The following is a 25,538-nucleotide window of genomic DNA, read 5'->3' as shown; positions in this document are numbered from 1 at the left end:
TACTCTACTTGACTGTGGTCTAAAAGAATTTTATTTACATTTCAATATTTTGTGTGTGAAAATTTCTAACAATAAATTAAAAAGAAAATAAAAACGAGTGTTGAAAGTACAATAGTTATTGAAAAAAACTACTTCTCAAATTTTAAAAATAACTATTGAAATATTCTATATGCGTTAGAAGATTGAAACACATATATGCAAAAATGCACTAAAACCATGAAAATACTGTTACTTGATTAAGAAAAAGAAAAGGAGAGCAGAGCAAATAAAATCAATATATCCATGTATGATATATATGTGAAATAATTACAAATATTTAAAAAAGTGAATGACAACAAATTATAAATATACCACTAATTTGAGTAGAAATTGTCCGTCTACATACTTCACAAAATTTTAATATAAAGATTAATACAAAATGTGATTAGGCAACAACAGTAAATGAAACACAATAAATGATTTCAATTGTTAATTAAATCATATTTTTAATTAACAAAAGTAAAATACAAAATTCACTACACATACTAACAACTTTTATTTATAATAATAATAATAATTATTATTATTATAGATAAATACATGATAATCTTCTTTCAATCTTTTTCCTTACAACTACAATATATCACACAGTGAATCACTGTCCCTTCCAGTGGCATTATCGTAAATCCATGTCTTAATCTGCAAAACACCACTCTCCTCTTTCTTTCTTCCCCATTGATTGCACATTTGCACTTCTGCTCTGCAAACCTCGTTCCCCCCTCTCTCTCTCTCTCTCTCTCTCTGAGCTCGATCTCTTAGGGCTCTTCAAATTCACATCTCAATCTTCAACGATTTTTCTCAATCATATCCATCTAGTTCTTCCAACTTTCACAAATGGTGAGTTTCCTCTTCGATCTCATCTCTCGCAAAACGTTTCACACTTCTCAACAACCTTTAGATCTGAAACTCGCTCGTTTCGATTTCACGTTATCATATTTTACTCTTCGAATTTCACAGCCTCGTGTTTCGAAACCTCCTAATTTTGTTTTGTTTAGTTCATGCGATTTTAGTTTCTTTTGGATCTAATCTATTATAATGAATTGTGCATTGACTCGTTTTTGTTTGTTGTGTTTGATTTTGCAGCCTCTCAGACTCGAAATTAAGGTATTTTTGTTTTGGATTTTGATTCGAGGTTTATTGTGTTTTGCTTGCTTAGAAATGTTTAATTAGTTAATCAGTGATATTTTTTGTGAATTAAGTTTCTCAGAAACTAAGTAAAGTATAAGTGTTTAGATTTCTGATTGATTAAACTTATGTGTTGTTGTGTAATTCACTAATTTGATCAGCGAAAGCTTGCACAAAGATCAGAAAGAGTAAAGTCTGTGGATCTACATCCAACAGAACCATGGTAATACTTTGTCATTGGCTGTACTGTGTCATAATTATATACTGTTGCTCTTTATGTGGAATTTGTTGGTTCCATTCATTTGGTCTTTCTCAAGTGTCGCATAAGATAGTTTGCTGCATTGGTGAATAGTAGATACTTGGATGTTTTGCTGAATTGTGTCATTTTCCATTGTTAATGTAGGATTCTAGCAAGTTTATACTCCGGGACAGTCTGTATCTGGAACTACCAATCTCAGGTGTGTAACTTTTTTATAATTTCAATGTCTATATTGTTATAACTTATAACATATAAGTGACCAAATTGCAAAATATGTAATTCCTGTATGTTGTCACTTGAGTCAGACACAGATGTTTTATTGATTGATCTCCAGACAAGCTACTCTTTTGCATGGTGCCTATATGTAATGGTCGGATGATTCATGAATGGAGAAGACTATTGACTATTGCCGTGGCTTTCCTTCTAATTTAAAGCATCCACATATTTCTTCTTTCTTGATTTTTTTTGTTTGGAAAATATACTTGTAGTACGCGAAAGTATTGTGCGAAGTGTTAGTGTTCTTCTAATATAGTACTCCCACTGGTCTTGATTTCAAGCAAAAATACCCATGCTCACATTAATTAAGAATTTTAGCTAACTGCAGTTGTATTCTCCAAACTGCCCTTTATGGGTTATTGAAAATAAAATTATATTAATTGGAGGATGTTTTAGGAATGACATCATTAAGTAGGGTAAAGTTAGTTAAGATTTGCGTATATTTTAGACTACCAAATATGACTTTTTCTATTTATATTTGATACCAGTGTAGTACGTGATTTATTTACCTATGCATATATATTAAGCTACAAATAAAAAAAATATTTCCTTCATATAAAAACTGGTCCTCATAAACTCCTAAATTGTGATGCTGTGTAGAATGACTTTCCTTTTGTACGAAGTTAGAAGGAAAACTTTGGCTCAATACATGTAGCAAGTTTTGATCTGTAGCAATTTGTATTGTGATCTTTTAGTCAATAAAATGTCTATTTCAGCCATCTTTTATGTTGAAAACTGGTCAGAAATTACTGTAGCATTTTATATGTACAAGCAGATTGAGACTGGATAGTGTTTTGTAAAACTACCCCGATAAATTGATAAGAATAAATTCCGAATCGCATTAGCCCAAGTGCACCAATTTCCATTGGGTTGACCTGTTAGAAACTGGGTTCAAATTTCAAACAGGCTGGTTTACCTTCCACTCTATTTAGCCTATCATTTCCCTCCCCATACCAGGTGATTTATTGGGGCATTTTGTTAGATGTTATACTTATCTGTGTGGTACATTTTGATAGTTGACCTGTTTGAGGTACATTTTTTTAGTTTGGTAAGGTATTTGCTCTTGTAGATTTGTTATCAGCATTGGCTATAGACTTTTTGCCCCTCTTATATATCCAAAGAAGATATATCACTGGCTTGGAATAATTTTGCTCTGCACTTAGATTTGTATATTCTGCATGTTGTATATTGTCGGTTCCACTAATACTCAGTGAGGCATATTCTTCTTGCTTTTCCTATCATAGATTCATGGATTCAGCATGTTAATTTATAAATCGACAGACTGATGCATTTTATATAAATTTATAGATAGATTGGTATTAAAAGACGGACTCTACTCTTTTCCTGTTCTACATTTAATTTTTCACAGGCCTTTTTTCATACGGATATTAGTTATTAGTTTCTATAATTTTATTATTTTCCTTGTGCGATTAACTTTAATTTCCTTTTTCTATTTCAGACCATGGCTAAGTCTTTTGAGGTTACTGAGTTACCTGGTACCCGAGCTTTTTTCATCTGTTTGTTTCGCTATTTGTATATCTGTCTCATGATTCATTTGCTTGAAGCTATTTTTTTCGTTATATATTTCATTTCATCGGTCTCATGTATAGCATTATATTGCAGTTAGGTCGGCCAAGTTTATTGCCCGCAAACAATGGGTTGTTGCAGGAGCAGATGATATGTTTATTCGTGTATATAATTACAACACAATGGATAAAGTTAAAGTATTTGAAGCACACACAGATTACATTAGGTGTGTGGCCGTTCATCCCACCCTTCCTTATGTGCTATCATCGTCTGATGATATGCTCATAAAGCTTTGGGATTGGGAGAAAGGCTGGATCTGTACCCAGATATTTGAGGGACATTCTCATTATGTCATGCAAGTGACATTCAATCCTAAAGATACAAACACCTTTGCCAGTGCATCTCTTGATCGCACCATAAAGGTTTAGACGTGTTCTTTTTGTCAGCTGTTCCTGGCATTTTCTTTATTTATTTCCTTACACCTATACAATAGTATTATGCATAAACACTGTTACATTCCCTTGCAGATTTGGAATCTTGGTTCTCCTGACCCAAATTTTACACTGGATGCCCATCAAAAAGGAGTGAATTGCGTTGATTATTTTACAGGTGGTGACAAACCTTTTCTAATTACTGGTTCTGATGATCACACTGCCAAGGTTTAATTTCTTTTTTTGCTTTCTTTACTCTTCATCTCCCCATTTTCCTCTTTGATTTGTTTTCCTGTATGTATATACACATGATTTAACAATCCTATAAAAACCTGTGAAACAGGTATGGGATTATCAGACCAAAAGTTGTGTCCAGACTCTTGAAGGTCACACTCACAATGTATCTGCTGTATGCTTTCATCCTGAACTTCCTATTATAATTACTGGCTCTGAGGATGGTACAGTCCGCATTTGGCATTCAACAACTTATAGGTAAGTTGATTCTGTTCACAAAATATCTAGTTGTGAGGTTTATCTTATTCTATTTGGTGCATTCCTCATGCTTTTTCGTGTCATTCTCAATCATCACTCTTGTAGGAACTTGAATTGTTTTTCTTTGGTTGACTTTTGATCTTAGAACTAGACCTTATCCCAGTATGTCTTTTCACTTTAAAAAATAATGATACTGTTATTTGTTGCTTCAGCTATCTTATGATGACTATTATGTCTAGATTTGACATTCACTTGAGGATTGACATAGTGCTGGAATTTTGACTAGCAGACTGGATAGAGTTTTATAATTCTTCTATTATATTTTATTTTGTTTACTTTTTCCATGTTATACTTTTTCAGATTCTACCTAAACCGTATTGAGATTATGTATATATTCTAGTCAATTTCTTTTAAGACTTAATGGTGATTTAATATGCTTGCAGGCTTGAGAATACATTGAACTATGGCCTCGAAAGAGTTTGGGCTATTGGATACCTGAAGAGTTCACGTCGGTGAGTTTTTTCTTGAAGAAACTATCTGCGAGTAATTTTTGAGCCTCATACTTAGGCCCTTGAATCATTTTGATTAGTTTAATGATTAGAAGACTTTGTTTTCTCTTCATATTTCATGTGATCTTGTTTGCTTTGATCTCTCCATAGATGCAGAATCTCCTTTACTTTTTCTTCTCTTACAAAATGAGCATATCTCTTCGATCCTCCATCCCAACCTACATTACCAAAACATCTTTCTTTGTAGGGTTGTGATTGGCTATGATGAAGGAACTATAATGGTCAAACTTGGTCGAGAAGAACCTGTAGCTAGCATGGACAACAGTGGGAAGATCATTTGGGCTAAGCATAATGAGATTCAAACTGTCAATATAAGGAGTGTAGGAGCAGATGTGGAGGTATGGGCTTATTATTTGGCAGTAGTATATGCGAGCAAGAAATGAAAACTTAATTTTTTAATAATGACACAGACGAGTACTGTGTTTTTTAGATTGCTGATGGAGAAAGGTTACCGTTGGCTGTTAAGGAGTTGGGCACCTGTGATCTCTATCCACAAGTGAGCTCTTATTCTTAATATTTTGTTTCTTTATTTTGCATTACTTATCTATGTTTGTCATATATGCTCACACCGTACAATCGTCAAAAGATTTTAGGAAACAAGCACATTTACATTTTATTAGCATATTTTAATATATTTGTCCCAGCTTCTTTATTTTTAGTTGTGCCATATTTTCAATTTTTGTTAAACCTGGTAATTTTTTTATATTTTGATACTGTGAAAAAGTCTGTTATTGTTTTATAGGATAGGATTCAATTGGTCATCACTATTCTTCTTTAGTGTATAACTGGGTACGAATGAGTACTCTTTTAATAAATATAGATTTCGTTAGTTATTTAAAACATCTACTTGTATAAGTTGTGAGGAGCTTTGTTTTTCTTAATCAAGGCCTTTGGTATTGAAAAACAAGGTGCTGGGAGAGTTTCCTCCCTTATATGGGTCCATCCAGCTCAACTCGGATTAGTTATTGTTCAATGTGACTTTCGGATACCGACAATCTCCGCAAAACTATATTATGTGATGTTTGACTTGTGAAGTCTAAAGTTAATGACATCGACAAGAAATAATGTAATATATGTGTAGTCTTGAATCCATACTTGAGGAAATAAGCTTAATCAGTCCTTTGGGTTCAATTATCTTCATTAATTTTTTTTTAAATTTATGGTCAGTAATTTGTATCTTCATGTATGTAGAGTGGTGACTGAATTGTGATTTGCTTTATTATATTCAGAGTTTAAGGCACAATCCAAATGGGAGGTTTGTTGTGGTTTGTGGAGATGGTGAGTATATTATATATACTGCCTTGGCATGGAGAAATAGGTCATTTGGTTCAGCACTGGAATTTGCTTGGTCTACGGATGGAGAGTATGCTGTAAGAGAGAGTACATCAAAGATTAAAATTTTCAGCAAAACTTTCCAGGTTTGAACTTCATTTTCAAGTACTCCCATTTTATACATTCTTTGAAGATGAAAATGATGCTAACAGCCAACTAATCCTTCAGATTTCTTTAAAGTGCAAGCAAAATGGGTCCTTGTATTGATTTACTATTTAGGCAAGGACCAAGCAAAAACAGTTATCTTGGCAATGGCAATTGATTTTCCAAAACAGAATTTTGTCTAACAAGCAACTGAGGGATGTCAATGCTGTCAATAACTTTTTTTTTTAAATTCAAAGCCTGACTTAGTTCTCAAAATAAAATTATCTTATTGCTTTAGTTGTCTGCTAAATGAAGTAAGTTTTCTCTAGGAAATTTAAATTGAAGTTGAGATTTTTTTGTATATCAGGAAAAGAAGAGTATTCGACCGACTTTTTCAGCAGAACGAATATTTGGTGGGACTGTATTGGCAATGTGCTCAAATGATTTCATATGCTTTTATGATTGGGCTGAATGCAGATTGATTAGGCGCATTGATGTGAATGTTAAAGTAAGTGCTTTCAGACATCTTGGGCCTGTCTGGTTTTTTATTTTATTCTCTGTTTTAATTACAAAAATGGCACTTTGTCTTCAAAGTTTTTCACATGAAACCGTGAAAATAATAAAAGTTGTTTCATTGTTTTTAATACAAAACATTGAAAACATCTAACAACGTGAAAATGATGGGGACATTTTTGTAGGTAAAGTTGAAAACAATATGAAAACAGATAACATTTTCTACAACCAAACAGACCCCTAATTTTTTGCTTTTTACCCTCTTCTCCTTCCCTGTACATTTTGTAATTTTTCCTTGTCTCAGAACCTCTACTGGGCTGATAGCGGTGATCTAGTGACGATTGCTAGTGATACATCATTCTACATTCTGAAGTACAATGTGAGTTTTCAATTGACTAGATTTTGTTGTTGTGTTTCGGTTTCTCATTATGCTTTCCATGTCTTTTCGGTTGAATGAATATTTGGTGGTAAACCACAGTAAACGTTTTATTTCTTCTGTTGCAGCGTGATGTTGTTTCATCATATTTAGATAGTGGAAGATCTGTGGATGAGCAAGGTGTTGAAGATGCCTTTGAGCTCCTTCATGAAATGAGTGAACGTGTCAGGACAGGGATCTGGGTTGGGGATTGTTTTATCTACAACAATTCTTCTTGGAGACTTAATTATTGTGTTGGTGGTGAGGTATTAACTCTTTCCTTTTAGCTACCCTAAACCCTAAACTCCATATTTATTTATTGAACTCTTTGTAATCATCTACGTTGTAATGAATTTCTTCTTTTATCAAATAAATAAAATATTTACTGAATTACAAGGATCATATGAAATCTGTTGGTGCATAAATGAATTCAGGTAACTACAATGTTTCACTTGGACCGTCCAATGTACTTGTTGGGATATCTTGCCAGCCAAAGTAGGGTTTTTTTGATAGACAAAGAATTCAAGTAAGTGAGCCAATACTTGCATTATTCAAAATCTCTCGATGCAGTAATTTTAATCTTTTTTTTCTTTCTCGACTGTTCCTCAGTGTTGTGGGCTACACACTGCTTTTAAGCTTGATTGAGTACAAGACTCTTGTGATGCGTGGTGATTTGGAAAGGGCTAGTGAAATTCTACCATCAATTCCAAAAGAGCATCATAATAGGTAGTAGTTACTATTTTTGGTTACTTTGTTATATAATGTCCTTTTCTTAAATTATTTTGTAATTATGTTTTGATATGTTTTTAAGCATCCTTAAATGGGTTATATTTTATAAAATTATGTAAATATACTTGCTGAAAAACAAAATGTATATAAAGATAATTGTCATGTATTACATGCCCTTCATAAGTTCTATCTTTTTGTAAGAAATGTTCTGGTCTGATCCCCCGAGTAAATTGTCAACCTGCTGAGAAATAAAAATGGATCTTCTGTGGTTGACCTGAGGATCTTTGACACTCATGAGTAAAATGTTAGTTTGGATATTAGTGGCACTTTGCTTCTTGCCCACTTTGATATGTTAGTCTGGACTCTATCTAGTCTGCTTCCATATTATTTATCATTGCTTGGCATTCTTTTATGGTACTAATGTATAATCTTCTATGGATATATAGTGCATCTTCTTTATATGTCTTAGGTTTATAATATTTTCTATTAGTGTTGCTAATTACTAATGCATCAGTTTTAAAATTTGGATCATGTGCATCCTAATTACAATACTTGTTTTTATCGTAGTGTGGCTCATTTCCTGGAATCCCGAGGCATGATAGAGGATGCTCTTGAAGTAGCTACTGACCCTGACTACAGATTCGACCTAGCCATACAGCTTGGAAGATTAGAGGTTGCAAAGGCAAGTTCTTCTGTCCCACGAAGGCGATTATTTGACTTGCATTTCTTGTTTTAATGAGTTTGATTTGTCAGTTAATATTGGGAGTAATGTTCATCCTCTCTTTTTGCAGGCTATTGCTATAGAAGTACATAGTGAGTCTAAATGGAAGCAATTGGGAGAATTAGCTATGTCTACTGGAAAGGTGTTTTTTCCTCTGTCAAAATAATTTATGGGTTTTGTGTTTTCTGTACTAATTGTCTGAATCATGTTAAATTTATTTTAGTTGCAAATCTAATTATCTAAATATCCATGTTATGTAGTATCTGCCACCGAGCTGTCTTCTTCTTGGCTCTTTTACTTTTCACCTCTACTTCTGTTTTTGCGCTCTACATGTTTGTGCTCTACCAATTCCAAGAGGACTACCATCAAAAGCTTGTGCTCTCAGTGCACATGCTCCGTTCAACCAAACCCTCATATGTTTATGTATTTTTTTGCCTTCAAAATACTAACATCTGTTTCATCCACCCTATAAGCATCTCTCCTCTCATTAAATTTGGAGTCATTGGACTGCTTGCTCCCAGCTCTTAGCCCTTCTCGTGCTTCTATTATGATTGATACCATATGCTTCTAGGATCGGAGCTCTAATACCAATTAAAAGGAGTCAAATTGAACTGAGGAAACTATAGTACTATGTTTTGAAATAGGCTTGTGTTGTGATAGAGTCACAGAAAAATAGGAATCAGTGAACAGTAAAATGATAGATGAAATGAGAATTTATTTATTTATGGAAGAAGGAAAAATTCTGATACATTGGATAAACCAGAGCGTAGCTCCTTAGAGAAAATAATATTATCCTAATACAATGATAACAATAATTTTGCCTGAGCAATGCTCCACTACCCTCCTAGAATTCAGAGAGTTTCTATGCCATGTCATTAATAGAACGCTTCTTCTCTTTTTTACCCTTGTGGACATACATTTTCCACACAGCAGGTTTGGGCCTTTCACTAGTCTTTGGCCCAATAATTCTATCATGTTGCAGTATAGAAATGTAATGGTACGAAGACAGAATAGAAAATGGGGCCAAGCTCCTTATAGCGGTAAATATGACGATAACCAGAAAAGAAAGACCCCGCCACCGAAAAAGGACCCACACTGACTGGCAGCTTTTCCCCAAACCACATGCTAATCCTCTCATGCCTTTTACGGTTACCCATGTCCCTATATGATATTCATTCTCTTATTCCCTTTTCTCTCTCCTTCAAAAAATCCCAGTGTATCTTTCTCTAGTAATAGTTGGCCAATTTAGTACCTTGATGTGCTGCCCTAATGATCACGTATGAGATAATTCATAGGTTTTAGTTAGCGCCATTTAAGATAGTTTAGTTATATATTTGTGTTGTCTGGAAGTTGTGTTCAAATGCTTTGGGCTTGTTTTTGAATGATAGTTTAGTTATATATAGAAGGCATTGATATTTTGTATGTTGGTTGGCTTGGGAGAAACTAGGCTCTCTAACTCCTAGTGGGAAGTTGTTTTCGATTCTTTCCCCTTTTCTATCTCTTACTGCAGTTTATGTAGTTCCCTTTTGTAACACAACTTTGTTGGAAAGTTATTTCCAGAGTTTCATCAATAAATCCACATGTAATTATCCTGTAAATTCCCCGGAAAACAGTTGAATCCAAACTGGTCCTAACAGAAACACTCAACTCCCAAAGATTATTGAGTTGTAGATTCTGACTCTATGCATGGTTAAGGCGTATTTATTCTTGTTATAATCAGTAAGGGTTGTGGAGCCACTTGATGTTTGATTTTTGCAGCTCACTGTATTATCTGTTCTTGCAGTTAGAAATGGCTGAGGAGTGTTTAAAACATGCAATGGATTTGAGTGGATTGTTGCTTCTATATTCTTCTTTAGGAGATGCTGAAGGAATATCGAAACTTGCAACTCTTGCCAAAGAGCAAGGGAAGAACAATGTTGCTTTCCTTTCCTTATTTATGTTGGGTAAACTTGAAGACTGCCTTCAATTGTTAGTAGAAAGGTAAAATTCCACCGTTGTCCTCTTTTCATTTATGGCGTTATCTAAATTGGAGGTGTTGGGGTTTGACAAGACTGTGATTATAAGTAGCCGACATATGCTTTTTGCAGCAATCGGATTCCAGAGGCTGCCTTGATGGCTCGATCATATCTTCCAAGCAAGGTCCCAGAGATAGTGGCGATTTGGAGAAAAGATCTCAGCAAGGTAACTTGTTATTGAAAGATAGCATGTGGATTAAATAAATAAATTCTTAAATTTATTTCTTAATATGCACAGGTTAATCCAAAAGCAGCTGAATCTTTGGCTGATCCTGAGGAGTATCCTAATCTGTTTGAAGATTGGCAAGTTGCCCTTGCTGTTGAATCTAAAGCTGCAGAAACAAGGTCTTTCGGGAAATGCATACTTTTTTACATTATCTTGCAACTTATATAACCTGTGTACTAAGCATTTCCAACATGTTTTTGACTAACTAATTTTATTCTTTTATTATAGGGGTGTTTACCATCCTGCAGAGGAGTACGTCAACCATGCTGATAAATCACACATTACCCTTGTTGATGCTTTCAGAAATATGCAGATTGAAGAAGGGGATCAGCCTCTTGAGAATGGGGACTCTAATCATGAGGTATACTTAATATAGGGCTAACACAATAGAAATGCTATTAAAAATGTTCAACTACAAAACTTTTGAAGAAAAATAAGGAGATAGGATGAATGCTTGAGAGATTAGCCCTCAGCAGTTACGATATTTACATACACTTAATGATTAATTTCATTATTATTACAAGTAGAATAAATGCTAGTGTAACTTCCTTAGTACATGAATTTGAACCTAAAACCTTAAATGCTACTGTATTTCCCTGTAGTGACTAAGCTCTTTCCAAGAATTCCCCTCAAGCTGGGGCAAGCAAGTCAAATGTTCCATGCATGGAACAATTATAGACTCAGAGATCCCCTTAAAGACTTCATTGAGATGTCAGCTAATTGATCATTTGAATTAACACTCATGATGATTTCGTTAGACAATTTTCTCTAAAACGAAATGTCAATCAATTTCTATATCATTCGTTCTTTCATGAATCAGTGGATTAAAAGCTAAAAACCGGAGTGGGATTGGACCTGCTTTGTTACAAACTTGGTTTTGTTTTTCTCATAGTTTGTGTTGAACCGTAACCGACCCAGCCACCCAAAGTGGTTTGTTTCAAGTAATGAATTTATGATTTCAACCCAAGTACTTGGAAACAGACCCGTCAATAGTGAATTATGAAGTCTTATTTTTTAATGTAGTTCAAGTCTTTTAAGTTTTAAACTAAGAAGTGTTTTGATTTAGTTCAAGTGATGAAATTTTAAGTGATACAATATCATTTAATTACATTTTAAAGGAACCCACCCCAAATGATTATTCATCACGTTAGGTTCGTTTGGGTTTGACATGATACTACGGGTTTTTGGCCCAACTCGAACCAATGAAATTTGATTGGTTCTGGTAATAAGTTTGATCAAACCCGACACGTGTACACTCCTAATTAGCATTCCATAGATGTGATCTTTATATGCATGTATATATATTTTATTATTACAAGGAAAATAAATACTAGTACCATATGAATGAACTAAATCACAGTGCGTGAATCTGAACCTAAAATGTAAAATGCTCTACCACTTCCAGCAGTCACAATACTTTTTCCAACAGTTCTCAGAAACTAAATATTTTTCTGTTGCAGTTGACTGAACAAAATGGAGAAGAGGATTATACAGAAGCGCATGAAGAACAAAACGAAGAAGAGGATTATACTGAGGAGCAAGAAGAACAAAATGGAGAGGAAGGAAGCCAAGAGGATGCAGTTGTAGTTGATGCCGATTCTACAGATGGTACAGTTCTTATTAACGGTAACGAGGCTGATGAAGAGTCGAGTACGATTAAAGGAGAAGGAGGAGCCCCGTCAGAGTAAAAAAGCTTTTGGTTGAGACAGTGTGAAAACCCAAATTTTGTCTCCAGTGTTTGATTGTTTCTAATGTGCCTTTTCTAACTCCCATATTGACTACTAGCTATTCTTAGTACAACTACTACTACTACCCAAGTCCAACCAATTCTAGTTTTATTGTGTATCATATATTTTACTACAACTAGGCTGTATATTTGGGAATTAGAGATGATATTCTAAAATTAGGTCCATTGTGAGTAGAGTATCATTGGCATCAAATCTCCGAACTTTCTTTACTTATTTTTTCCTTCATAATTTTGTGCGGCTATTGGTTTTGGGATTTTGTAACATTTGTTGTTTGGACAATCATGTGGGTATAATTATGCTATTAAATGTTTCCTGCAAACTTTATTTTTTGCTTAAGAAGAGATCAAGATTACAGTGAATTCCGTGTCATTTCTTAATTTTCTTTCATCTTTTAGTTTTTTTTAGGGTATGATCTTCCGTTTTATCGCATGCTAGGGACGTATCTAAAAATTGCAGTGTTGAAGTTGTAGGTACATGGTTTTCTTAGAGGTGTCAAAATGAACTATCTAACCTGCATTGAACTTGCCATTTTCCGGGTAGCAGGTATTTTGGGCCGGGCTAAAAAGACCAAATTAAATATGGATTATAAAATTGGTGCCCGAGTTTGGTCCAGGCTTTTTAAACTGGCTCGCATATTCTGTTTATAATTAAAATTATTTCTGTCAATCAGATTTTCATTTAACTAAATTTATATTAAAAACAAACAAATTCAATTTAATAAAAGAGAAATAAAAAAAAAGGCGCCTGCCAGGATTTTTGTACAGTGAAGCCGGTTGTGTTTTTACTATAAAAAATATATATTTCAATAGTTTCTATTTTAGAAAAAAATACTTAATTATCAGTAGTAGAAAAAACCTCATTAAATAAAATTTAACGTGCATACATATTGTGATGTATACATAGTTTTTCATTAATTTTTTTTCGACACAGTTTCTTATTAATATTTAATATAAAAAATAACGAAATATTAATATTTGTATTCCTTAAAAAAATTGTTCATTATTTTTGCATTCAAGAATTAATAGTGTTAGATAAATATTTTATTAATACAAATTATACGAGCTACCTGAAGTCCAACCGAGTTGGTACGTCACGAAGTTACTGAGTGTTTTCCTCTTCTCTCTTCCTATCACTAGATGCGTTAATTTATAACGGTTAATTTTTTTTAACTTACACGTTAGTTTTTTTTACTCTTAATTTATATATGAAATACATTTTCTCATTAATTGTAATAATTTATTTTTCTTACTTTTAATTTTTGTTTCACAATTTTTATTACACAATTTTTTTTTCTTTAAGCTTCTAGTAACAATATTTTTTTACTTATTTTTTCATCTTATTATTGTTCCAAAAAAAATTGATTGTGGCAAATGAATTCAAATCAATATAATCTTCAACAATTTTATTGCATTTTATGCAAAATTATCACCATCCTAATATTAAAAATTCTCAATTAACACTACCATAAACCAATTCCAATATTATTTATTTTTATTATTTTTAATTATTTATGTCATGTATTTAACATTTAAGTTTTATTATTATTATAAAAATTTAAATGTTATTTTATTTTAAATTTAAATAATATATAATAATATTAATTAAAATATTTAAATTAATATTTAAAATTGTAGTGAAATTAAATATAAATAAATTATTAATATATGAATTAAAGTTATGACACTTAATATGAATTTTAAGAGTTAAATTATTTGTGTAAAAAATAAATGAGTTCTTTTAAGATGATTTGGGAGTCATTCCTAGTTCACGCCGAAGATATTTTAACGGAAAAAGACATCATATCTTATGGTCAGTCTGATTTGTTAAACGGTCTAGATGACGCCATGTGACTTTATTTTTAAAATTAAAAAAAAATATTATTATCGCGGCGTATAATTAAAACACAAGCGTCCAGAGACTCGCTCTCGTCACCTCTCCGTCGCCGTCACAGCCACGCCGCCCGTCGTTCATCCGCTGCCGTTGCTGGAAACCCAGCCACCGGCACTTTTGATTCTTCCTCTTTGGTGAGTTACTTCTCATTTCCTTCTTTCTTAAATTTGAAAATCCCCAAAATGTTCCAAACCCCTAACTCCATCTTTCATACTAAACTTAATTTCTCTTATATTCTTCACTATGTTCGAAATTCGGTCCCTCTAAATTCATTTATTGATGTTAGTTTTTATAATTATGGTGTGGATTGATCTGAGTAGTTGGTACAAGATGGAAGACTATATAAGAATGAACAAATCCTTCATAGACTTGATTAATGTTTGAATGATCAAATCAATTTTCCATAAGAGATTTTGGTAGTGGAGAGGTCTAAAGAATCGTGAGTTTACTATTGAATCAAGCTTCATGGAGTGCATTGAGTCAAGCTTCAGCAAATGCAATACAAAGGGATATTGAAGGAGTTATAAGAAGGAGGTCCCGGGTTGAAACTGGAAAAACTGACCTAATTATTCATTTACTAACCTTTTCTTATAAAAAAAATTAGCATAATAGTGAGATAATGCCATATCCTAGAATTTTGGAGAGTTAGTTTGTATTTTGGTTCTATATAGTAAGATACAGTAAGTAATGAGAAAAAGGGAGTGAAAATTTATGTGAAACTTCCCTTCTTTTAGCTCAATTTGCCTCTCTTAATTCTGGAGTGTAACTCTACTCGAATTGGGTCATAACAAGAGGACAAAGGCAGCAGAGATGTTGTCCGCAGGCGCAGGTACTACGCAATTGTGCGTACTATTTTGGTTTTAAAAGTTGAATTTGCTTTAAAAGTTGTACAATCAATCTCTTAAAAATTTGAATTTTGATGTTTTTAAAACAAAGTTTCCTTTTGTGATTCTTTAACACGTGCCTTAGGGCACTTCTAAGCAAGACCCTTTTAAAAAAAATGAGACACGTGGCAGCATGTAGACTATTGAACTAATCAGACGGAGGAGAATGACTGAAAGGCATAGTGCCTTTCCCCGTTAATGTCAGAGAATTTGAATCCCTATTACACCAGAGTTTTCTTCCCACTTTCATGTACACATGTCTGCAACCTTATTATTATTATTATTATTAAAATGAAAAATTGCATGAACACTGCCTGTGGCAACTTCATAAAAAATTGATTTTGGGAATCTTGGTTTCATTTTCAAAGCTAGAGAGAGGATGCACATTTTCCAGAAACTCTTCAACGGATTTCGGCGACGTGTTTGGGTGCACCGTTGTTATGCTTCTTCACCTTGCCTTGCCTTTGATGATTCATTTTCTTTCAATGCAAATACTCTTCTATGCTCAAGGAACCTCGACCCACCTCTCAATTATGTCTATCAAGGTATTTTATTTTTATTTTTACTTTTTGAGTGAATGAATTGCCTTAGCATAATGTAACAATAAATGTGAGTGTATGTTTTATTATTGTGTTGATTCTTTTATTGTTTTATATGATATATTTGTGATGCATATATTTTAGTCTTTTTAACTTGCAGTCAAGTATTTAAATTACGGTCATAGTAATAGTTGTGTCGCAATCCTTAACATTTTGGAGAATTGCGGTCAAATGTGGCTGATGTGGCCTCAATAGCGGTCACATTGCAGTTTCAACAACATTAAAATAATGTTCCATTATGCTGCGGCCTAAATTTGCGGTCGCAGACCTCTATTTTAAATTATGCATATGGTTACTGAAGAAATTAGGTTACACTTTGTGTCACTGTCTAGTGTTATATGTTAATTTTTCTGTTTTTACTTTTAAGTGGAAGATCAAGTTAGTGTCAATCTTATGTTGAGTATTTTTGATTTCTGTCATTTGAATTATAATTACGTTTAGTGTTAGTATATTTATTGTTTTCAGAATGGCTTTTTGCTTGTGCCAACTTCAACAAAATTGCAATATGGTTTTATTTGAGAGAATTTTTCTTTCTGATTTCAGATTATGGAATGTTCTACCTGTAAGAATAAAAAATAAAATAGCATCCTGACTTTAAAAGTCTTCTCTTAATGACTCGGTTGGTCGAATTATGGACTAATTAATAATAGTTCATAAGTATTTGTGTAAACTTCGCATGGTAATTTTAAGGTGTTCATGTTTCTGTATTAGCTTTCAACCTTATTTGAGTTAGTATATTTACAGGAACTGCCACTGAATGCAGAGATATGCTCCGGCAGCAGAAATTGGAACAGCAAGCTCCAACTGCCTATTATGTGCCTAATATGCCTGAACTTAACTCTCAACTGAAGCAACTAATGAAACTGGGCAAACTTTGTGAAGCTAGGGATATGTTTGATAAAATGGCTCACAGAGATGAGATTTCATGGACGAATTTAATAGCGGGTTATGTCAATGCCGCGGACTCGAATGAAGCATTGATCTTATTCTCAAATATGTGGGTTGAGCCTGGACTTCAAAAGGACCAATTTGTGGTTAGTGTTGCCCTCAAGGCTTGTGCACATGGCATGAATGTATATTTTGGAGAACTATTGCACGGATTTTCGGTGAAATCCGGTTTGATAAACTCAGTTTTTGTCGGCAGTGCCCTTGTAGACATGTACATGAAAGTCGGGAAAACAGAACACGGTTGCAGTGTCTTTGAAAAAATGACAACAAGAAATGTAATATCATGGACTGCCGTTATTGTTGGGCTTGTACATGCTGGTCACTGTTTGGAGGGACTGTTGTACTTTTCCGAAATGTGGAGATCAAAAGTGGGCTATGATTCACATACATTTGCCATTGCTTTAAAGGCATCTGCTGATTCAGGTTTATTACATTATGGCAAATCAATACACGCGCAAACAATAAAACAAGGGTTCAATGAAACCGCATTTGTTATTAATACTCTTGGTACCATGTATAATAAATGTAAGAAACCAGACTATGTCATGCGATTATTTGGAAAAACGAGGATGCCAGACGTAGTTTCATGGACAAACCTTATTACAACTTATGTACAGATGGGTGAAGAAGAATGTGCGTTGGACACATTTAAAAGAATGAGAAAATCTTATGTCAGTCCCAATGAGTACACTTTTGCATCCGTAATTTCTGCCTGTGCAACTCTCGCTGTTAGTGAATGGGGGGAACAAATACATGGCCATGTATTGCGTCTAGGTTTGGTAGATGCCTTGTCAGTGGCAAATTCCATCATCACTCTTTATTCGAAATGTGGGATGTTAAGGGAAGCTTCATTGGTATTTCATGGTATGGCTAGAAAAGATATTATTTCTTGGAGCACTGTAATTTCTATTTATTCTCAAGGAAACTACGCAGAAGAAGCTTTCGGCTATCTATCAATGATGAGAAGGGAAGGACCAAAACCAAATGAATTTGCCCTTGCTAGTGTGCTGAGTGTATGTGGAAGTATGGCACTTCTTGAGCAAGGTAAGCAGGTGCATGCTCATGCCCTGTGCATCGGCTTAGACCATGAAGCAATGGTCCATAGTGCTCTCATTAGTATGTATTCAAGATGTGGAAGTCTACAAGAGGCTACAAAAGTCTTTGATGATACAAACAATAACGACATCGTATCATGGACTGCCATGATTAACGGGTACGCCGAACATGGTTATAGCCAAGAGGCTATTAGCTTGTTTGAGAATATTTCTAGTGTTGGTTTAACGCCGGACTATGTGACATTTATCGGGGTTCTGACTGCTTGTAACCATGCTGGATTGGTTGATCTCGGGTTCTACTACTTAAAGTTATTGACTAATGTATACCGGATCACTCCTTCGAAAGAGCACTACGGTTGCATGATTGACCTTCTATGCAGAGCAGGGAGATTGAGTGAAGCTGAGCATATGATACGAAACATGCCATTCCCTAGTGATGATGTTGTGTGGTCGACCTTACTCAGGGCATGCAGGGATCACGGGGATGTTGACCGGGGAAGATGGGCAGCTGAGCAGATACTTCGCTTGGATCCAAATTCTGCTGGAACTCACATCACTCTAGCTAATATATATGCTGCAAGTGGAAGATGGAAGGAAGCAGCACATTTAAGGAAGTTAATGAAGTTAAAGGGAGTAATAAAGGAACCGGGATGGTCTTGGATTAATGTCAATGATCAATTAAATAAATTTGTGGCCGGGGATCAATCTCATCCGCTAAATGAACATATAACAACCATTCTGGAATTACTAAGCACAAATATTGGAGATGCTAGGTTGGATTCAGGTTCTCTTGTAGAAGATGCTGAAGATTAGCTGAATTCTGCCTTATTATGTCAGTGCTAGATCAAAGTACTTTTTACGAGTTTCCATCTTGCATAAATTTGAAATGATTATTGGACTTTGTTTACCAGCTCAAATCATTGAAAAATGTCGGATTTGACGCTGGTTCTCCAGCACTGAGTTGGACATCATTCAAAAGACAGCAATGTTTTCTTTTGACAAAACGTAAAAATCAAAAGGTAATTTTTATAGATGCACTAAGTATTTGCCTTTTATTTTGTTCTTTTTGTGCAATCTTAGTTATAAGCAAGAGGTAGTTAAGAATATATTATATGTATATGCATAGCTTCCAATGATGCAGTACCTTTAGAGTTTAGACCACTTATTATTGTTAGGATAGAAGAGAGACACTTAAACAAGTTAGTTCACAATGGATAGCTCGTTGAAAGTGGAGACTACTAGTCTCCACTTAACTACTTGATATGTGGTTGAACGTTATTAGCATTGTATGGATGACTCTAAAAATTTCACATGAAATGTGGCAAACTATAAACAGAAGCTAATTATGATGGTGGATTTGGGAGTTGAGAATACTGACAGTGATAAGAACAATTCCTATCCAACTTTGGAGATAGTATTATTATATAAACTAGGTGTTAACAAAAAGTAAAACCAGAGACTCAGCTCCTAGCTATGGAGGAACTTACTCTCCTAGCCCAAGGTATAATAAGCCAATAACAGAAAAACAATTGTGTCCCCACCAATTTCCTAATTATTCCCCCCATTATTTCTTTTTCCTCCAACAGACATGCTACTTAGTACTTGGTGCTCCGTTTCATGTTGGTCCGGCAGGAACAAAATTGCCTATGGAGTTTCAGGAACAAAATGGCTTCATCTCCAAATCATGGGGCACATCAGGTTGGACCGAAAGAAGCGTCAGCTGTACTGCACCAATACGAGCAGGGCATACATACATTGCTATCTTTTATTGTTCTTTTTTTTTTAATAACTGTATAGATTTGTGACAATTTACTGAAATATTATTTCTTATGTTATGTTTTAATCAGAAAGTTATTTTATTAGAGATGAACGTTTTATTTTCTTGTTTTTCTTCTACCGTATTTACATTGTTCCACCATATGTAACAACAGTCCCTTTCTGAATTTGTCCCACTATTTTGGTAGCTTCTGATGTCCGTATTTATTTTGATTGTCTTAATTCTATAACTAAAAACTAATATTATTTTTCCATTGTGTTCACTAAACTGTAAAGAGCACACTTTCGCATTTTTTCCCCTATTTTTTTTAATAAATTACACACAAGTCCATTGACTACTGTACTGATTCCTTTTGTTGATTATGCAGAATCGTCGTGCACAAACGCAGTGACTTATTTTCGTGGTCAGTATGAATTGTACAGATAAGTGTAATATCTAATATCTGGCTGATCCAGGAAGAAGAGATGACTTATCAATGGGCTTATGACTCTGGATTTTGAGATCACTCATCGTATATGATATTGCATCCACCCAGATCAAGCTGTGCTGCAAGTACCTGGTTGTGTCACCATAACCCTACATGAAGGGTGTAAGCATGGAAACCGAAAGAGAGGTAATGTGATATTATGACAGATTAGTGGACTTTGAAATGGTTATGCTTCTGACTGTAAAATGAATTGTGTCTATGAAGTAGCTGACTTATGCTTTTGGCAGCAATCCGACTCCAGAGATAGTGGCAATATGGAGAAAAGATCTCAGCAAGGTAACTTCTTATTGACACATAGCATGCAGGTTTAGTTAAATAAATAAATTCTTATATTTGTTTGCTAATATGCACAGGTTAATCCAAAAGACGCTGAATCTTTAGTTGATCCAGAGGATTTTCCTAATTTTTTTAAGATGCGGAAGTTGCACTTGCTTTTTTGAATCTAAACTGCAGAAACAAGGTCTATTGGGAAATGCATACTTTTCTACATTATCTTGCTACTTATATAATCTGTGTATAAGCATTTCCAACATATATGTTTTTCCTAACTAATTTTATTCTTTTACTATAGGGTGTTTACCATCCGGCAGAGGAGTATAACTCACATGTAACCCTTGTTCGTGCTGATAGTTATTATATTAGTACACTGACTGATATGATAATAGTCTTCTTTATATAGATGACCAAGTTAAACATTTGTTGGTGTTGTTGTTCTTCATAAGTTCATTTCTTACTTCAGATGTGGAAATTCATTTGCTTTGACATGTTAGATAAAATAATTATTTTGCTGGAGCATTCAAGTATCCATACCACATAGCATATGTTTGGATTCACGTTTTGGTAGAAACCAATGGACCCTGTAATGTTTGATTCATTAATTTTGCGTTCCAATTAGTAGCTTCTATGTAAACGCAGAATTGGACGTGATTTTATGAACTTCTGAACATGCATAATTGAAACATAAAGTTTCTTTCAATTTAAGAGATGGAATACTTCTTTTGATGGAGCATTCAAGTGTCCTTCTTTACTATTATTAATTCTTTACAGCTTATTTAGTTTGGTTTAGTTTCTTTTATATATTTATCTTCTTACATAGCTACTGAGTTAAAAAAAATCAAGACGTAGCAGTTTCAATGATGGTTGTGGACAGAGTTCAAAGGTAGGTTTAGCTTTAGCTTGAAATAAAATAACTTGACAAATATCACTTGATTTTAAGAAAGTTGTGCTAATATCACTTGAAGTGAAACTATTGCCTCAACTTAAGGGGATTGTGCATTTAGGTTCTTTGGTATGAATTGATGTTGAAAGTCTTTGTGTAATATAATTAATTAGTTTTTGTTGAAAACCTTTTTATAAGTGATTGATCTCATTTTGTCATTTTGCGTAAAAGAAAAAAAAAAAGTAGCCTCTTGTGGCTTGTATTTTTGCATGTGTAATCATTATACACAAGATCTAGAATTCTTATATTCATGACAGAGTTTAATAATAAATTTTAAGGTTAAATATTTTTTTAATCTCTGAAAAATTGAGAGTTTGAAAGCTTTTAAATTTAATCTATATTTAATCTTAGTAACCTTTTTGAGTCCTTGTTAAATTGATTATTGACGGAATTAATCTCTATAATCGAATACAAAATAATAAGTCAAACATAACAATGATTAGATGCATCACATGAACAATTTTTAATAACTCAACAAAGTGGCATATGCCTCCCACAAAAATAAATTATAAATTAATTTATAAATTAGGAAACTATTGATATTCAATTTAATGTTTAATAAACTTATATTAATATATATAAATTAATTAATATATCAACTACCTCTTCATGTTCAACCCAAATAGTGGACATTTACAATTTAATAAGAGAATATAAAAAATCACTTTTGCTTTTCACACCCACACCCGTCATTTTGTTTTCTACACCTCTCAATTTTTTTTTTAAATTCAAAATACCCTTCCCTCTTTATTCAATTAACCCCATTATTTCTATCTTCATCATCTCTATCTTCATTAACCTAACAATCAATCATCATACTTTCCTTCTTCAACATTCTTCAATCATTTTCAACACCTTCATCATCTTCAACACCTACATCATCTTCAACACCTTCATCATCTTCAACACCTGCATCACTTCAATCATCTTCAACACATTCATCACTTCAATCATCTTCAACACATTCATCACTTCAATCATCTTCAATCAAGTAAGCAAATCCTTGAAAAAAAGAGAAGAAACATTTCTTTTTTTTTTTAAAGAGATATTCTGAAGCAAAAATAGCTAAGCATAAAAGAAGCAACAACTCAACTCCATCCTAAAAAATTATATATATTTAGAAATACAAAGAATAGAAAAGGAGAGAAAATCGAAATCACCATTATTTCCGCCGGTAACTACCGCTAACCGCCGTCAACCGTGCACCACTTTCTTCTTTTTCTTCTTTTCGGATTTATTGAAGAGTTGAACAGGTTTGCTTTTGTTTTGCGATAATGTTGTTTTGTATTGAAATGATACTTGGTTTGTTTTGATTTACTTTGAAATGAATGGGGCTGTTTTTGAAAACATGCTTAGCTGTGTGGAAATACAACTATTTAGACATAAAGCCATAAAGCTACGACAGTACGCTTGGCTATGCTGTTTTGAAAAGGTCCTGCGACTTGCAAGCATTAGTCTGTGCTATTCTAAACATTCACATGTTGCTGAAATGGTTTTAGTTATTAAATGATTTATTTTTTATTTATTTATTTATTTATATTTTTTTTAAAGAAATATATAACCAATAAAGTATTACTTTTAAATACATTATATATATTATGATAATTTAACATATTTAAAACTCTTTTTTAAAAAAAAAAAATAACTATACAAAAAATTATTTTTTAAATGGTTAAAAAGATGTTACATCTTTTTAATCTCTGAGCGGTGATAACACAAGTTGTACAACTTGAAGATTTTAAAAGCTCATTTTTATAACAAAAATAATAAATTTATTCTTAAACGGGTTAACTAGATGTGACATCTTTTTAGTCCCTGAGTTTTTTTTACTCAAGTTGAACAACTTGGTAGTCTTAAAACTCGTTTTTTTTTTATATTATTATTCAAATCAAATCGACTCTTTTTTACTATAAATAATAAAATAGTTTTTTTTATTATTCAAAATCAATTTTCTTTATAAAAAAGATTTAACATATCCGTATTTTTTAACCAAGAACTACGTAGCTTTGATTTCTCCATCGCACCGGGAGATACGTATGAGCCATACCGCATTCTTGTCAAGCACATTAATAAAAATTTCTTTTTTTGTCCTTTATTTGTTAAGCACACATTTCCTTTATTTGTCCTTTATTTTTTTTGTCCTTTATTTGTTAAGCACACATATTAAAAAATTAATAATAATTGTTATTCATATTTAATAATAATGAAAAATAAATATATTTAAGTTAATATTAATCTTGCACAATTAATTATAGGTAACCGTATTTTAACGGATGTCGTACGGTGCTAACTGCTAATACCTTCCATACGCACAATCGACTCCCAAACTCAAATTTGGTTTCAAAGACCATTTTTTCTATTTTTAAGGGTTTCTCAATATTTTTCCTATTTTAAAATAAATTTTGGTGGCGACTCCATTGAATTCGAGAAACACTTGAAATTTTAGGCCGCGACAATCCTAGAGCACTTAGATGGAAGCCAAAACGAGATAAGGGTTTGGTTCTTTCATTTAGGAAAGCACTCGACAAGATTGATGTTGATAACATATGTTGGACACCCTACATAGAACATAGACCAAAGCGACCATTTGAGGTTGAATCATTATTCAGAGGGTGGATATAATGGGGTCCCAAGATGTACGATCACTTTCCAGATAGGGTATTGCGTCAATATGGACATGTCCAAACCATCCCTGGTTCACCTTTGGAGATAGTAGGTCAGACGACCACACCAGAGGAAATGGACATCATGTTTACGCAATACGTTGTGCATGTAGTTGACGATGTGGCAATTGTACAGGGACATGCAGACTGCGCAAATGAGTACATGGATTGGTTTCGTCGGGTTTCTCATCCATATATCATTCGTAGACAACCAGTCCATGTAGCTCCTTCGGTTGAAGAACCTGCCGATGATGATTATGCTTCAGCTCCAGTTCAAACAACGGTAAATTCATTTAAATTTAATTTATGACATAATTAAATTAATTAGTCATGTGATTTTTTAACTAAATTAATTAATTAATGTATTTTTTTAATGTAGAGTCGGGCAATACAAATTGCAGAGGAGCTTCTTGGTCGACAACTGGTATTACCTGATGGCATGACACTCGTGAACGAATTAATTTTGGTGTTGCGGTCTCAGATGGGTGGTGGTAGATATTGGACCAACGTAGTACCATATCGTAGGAGACATAGAGGGACTTAGACATTAGTTAGATTTGGATTTGTATTTTGGATATGTATTTTGAATATCATTTTGGATATGTATTTTGAATATCATTTTGGATATCTATTTTGGATATCTATTTTGGATTTCGACAGTATTAAATATCAACAATATTAAATAACTTCATTATATTTGAATTCTTAGAATATTAAATATCAATAATTCAGTTTACAATAACTTCATTTATAGTTTCTGGAAATATCTGCAACCAATGTTACATGCGACCATTGTAAATAAATTTACATTGTCGTGCTTCTTCATTGCAATATTTTTTCCACAAATTACTTGCTGGTGGTATTGGGAATCTGACTTTAAGTAAACCTGTTAAAATCAATGACAATTATAAATTAATTATCAATTATAAATCAATAATAATTATAACAATTATCAATAACAATTTTAAAATCAATAATCAAAAACAATTTAATATGACAATTAATACCTGCACGAAATGACAGTTTTTAACAAATGCAATAACACTCATACAATGATCTGACATAGATGTTGGTGGTGGACTTCGAAGTGGAAAAACTGTTTGCGATTGGTTAAGCGATAATGCGACGATAACTGATGGTCGAGGTGTGAGCTTTTGGACTGATGGTGGAGGTGTGAGCTTTTGGACTGATGGTTGAGGTGCGAGCTTTTGTACTTTACTGGTGGTTATAGTGCTACATGCATTTGTGTCACTGCATCGAACACTTGCATCCACATATTCCCACCAAGATGAATCATGCTTGGTTGATTTATCTCTTTTTGGTACCTTACTTTTGCCTTTGGGTGCACCTTTTGTTTTAACCTTGGCAATGGGTGGACACATCGACGTAGTTGATGGATACGCGATCTCTCGTAATTTACCTTTAAGTGAAATTTTGCCAGGTACATCAAGTTCTTCAAACTTTTTCACTGTCACATCTATTTCATGTTTCACAGATAACTATGAAGGTTTACTT

The 25,538-nt window shown here is 33.5% G+C and overlaps 2 protein-coding genes across 18 annotated transcripts; both read left to right on the top strand.

Annotated features, from left to right (window-relative positions):
- Window positions 1-643: 643 nt before the first annotated feature.
- On the top strand, window positions 644-12,860 carry LOC101492792 (coatomer subunit beta'-2). 2 transcript variants are annotated; one of them, XM_004506804.4, is made up of 24 exons: window positions 649-876; window positions 1,123-1,143; window positions 1,326-1,387; window positions 1,568-1,622; window positions 3,159-3,195; window positions 3,323-3,648; window positions 3,754-3,885; window positions 4,001-4,149; window positions 4,593-4,661; window positions 4,906-5,056; window positions 5,149-5,214; window positions 5,948-6,136; window positions 6,502-6,642; window positions 6,952-7,026; window positions 7,152-7,328; window positions 7,497-7,588; window positions 7,672-7,788; window positions 8,359-8,473; window positions 8,583-8,654; window positions 10,296-10,492; window positions 10,600-10,693; window positions 10,766-10,872; window positions 10,982-11,114; window positions 12,214-12,860. In XM_004506804.4, exons 1-24 carry the CDS (start codon window positions 874-876, stop codon window positions 12,439-12,441), a joined length of 2,808 nt encoding a protein of 935 aa, XP_004506861.1. In that variant the 5' UTR covers window positions 649-873; the 3' UTR covers window positions 12,442-12,860. The 2 variants fall into 2 exon arrangements, 1 of the variants encoding a protein (XP_004506861.1); XR_003473672.2 differs by lacking the exons at window positions 10,982-11,114; window positions 12,214-12,860 and having other exon boundaries at window positions 644-876; window positions 10,580-10,693.
- Window positions 12,861-14,366: 1,506 nt separating this feature from the next.
- LOC101488343 (putative pentatricopeptide repeat-containing protein At3g47840) lies at window positions 14,367-21,150 on the top strand. 16 transcript variants are annotated; one of them, XR_003473245.2, is made up of 9 exons: window positions 14,379-14,525; window positions 14,712-15,220; window positions 15,644-15,820; window positions 16,619-18,709; window positions 18,789-18,896; window positions 20,022-20,267; window positions 20,369-20,417; window positions 20,495-20,601; window positions 20,713-21,150. XR_003473245.2 is itself a non-coding variant. In XM_073370040.1 (5 exons), the coding sequence occupies exons 2-4, from the start codon at window positions 15,202-15,204 to the stop codon at window positions 18,688-18,690; spliced, it is 2,268 nt and encodes a 755-aa protein (XP_073226141.1). In that variant the 5' UTR covers window positions 14,379-14,525; window positions 14,712-15,201; the 3' UTR covers window positions 18,691-18,709; window positions 18,789-18,897. The 16 variants fall into 16 exon arrangements, 2 of the variants coding, with proteins under 2 accessions (XP_073226141.1, XP_012573064.1); XR_003473244.2 differs by having other exon boundaries at window positions 19,510-20,267; XR_003473243.2 differs by having other exon boundaries at window positions 19,464-20,267.
- The last annotated feature ends 4,388 nt before the right edge of the window (window positions 21,151-25,538 follow it).

Source organism: Cicer arietinum, chromosome 6 (assembly GCF_000331145.2).
Source record: "Cicer arietinum cultivar CDC Frontier isolate Library 1 chromosome 6, Cicar.CDCFrontier_v2.0, whole genome shotgun sequence".
Classification (NCBI taxonomy): domain Eukaryota; kingdom Viridiplantae; phylum Streptophyta; class Magnoliopsida; order Fabales; family Fabaceae; genus Cicer; species Cicer arietinum.
This window is presented reverse-complemented; position numbering and strand designations above follow the sequence as displayed.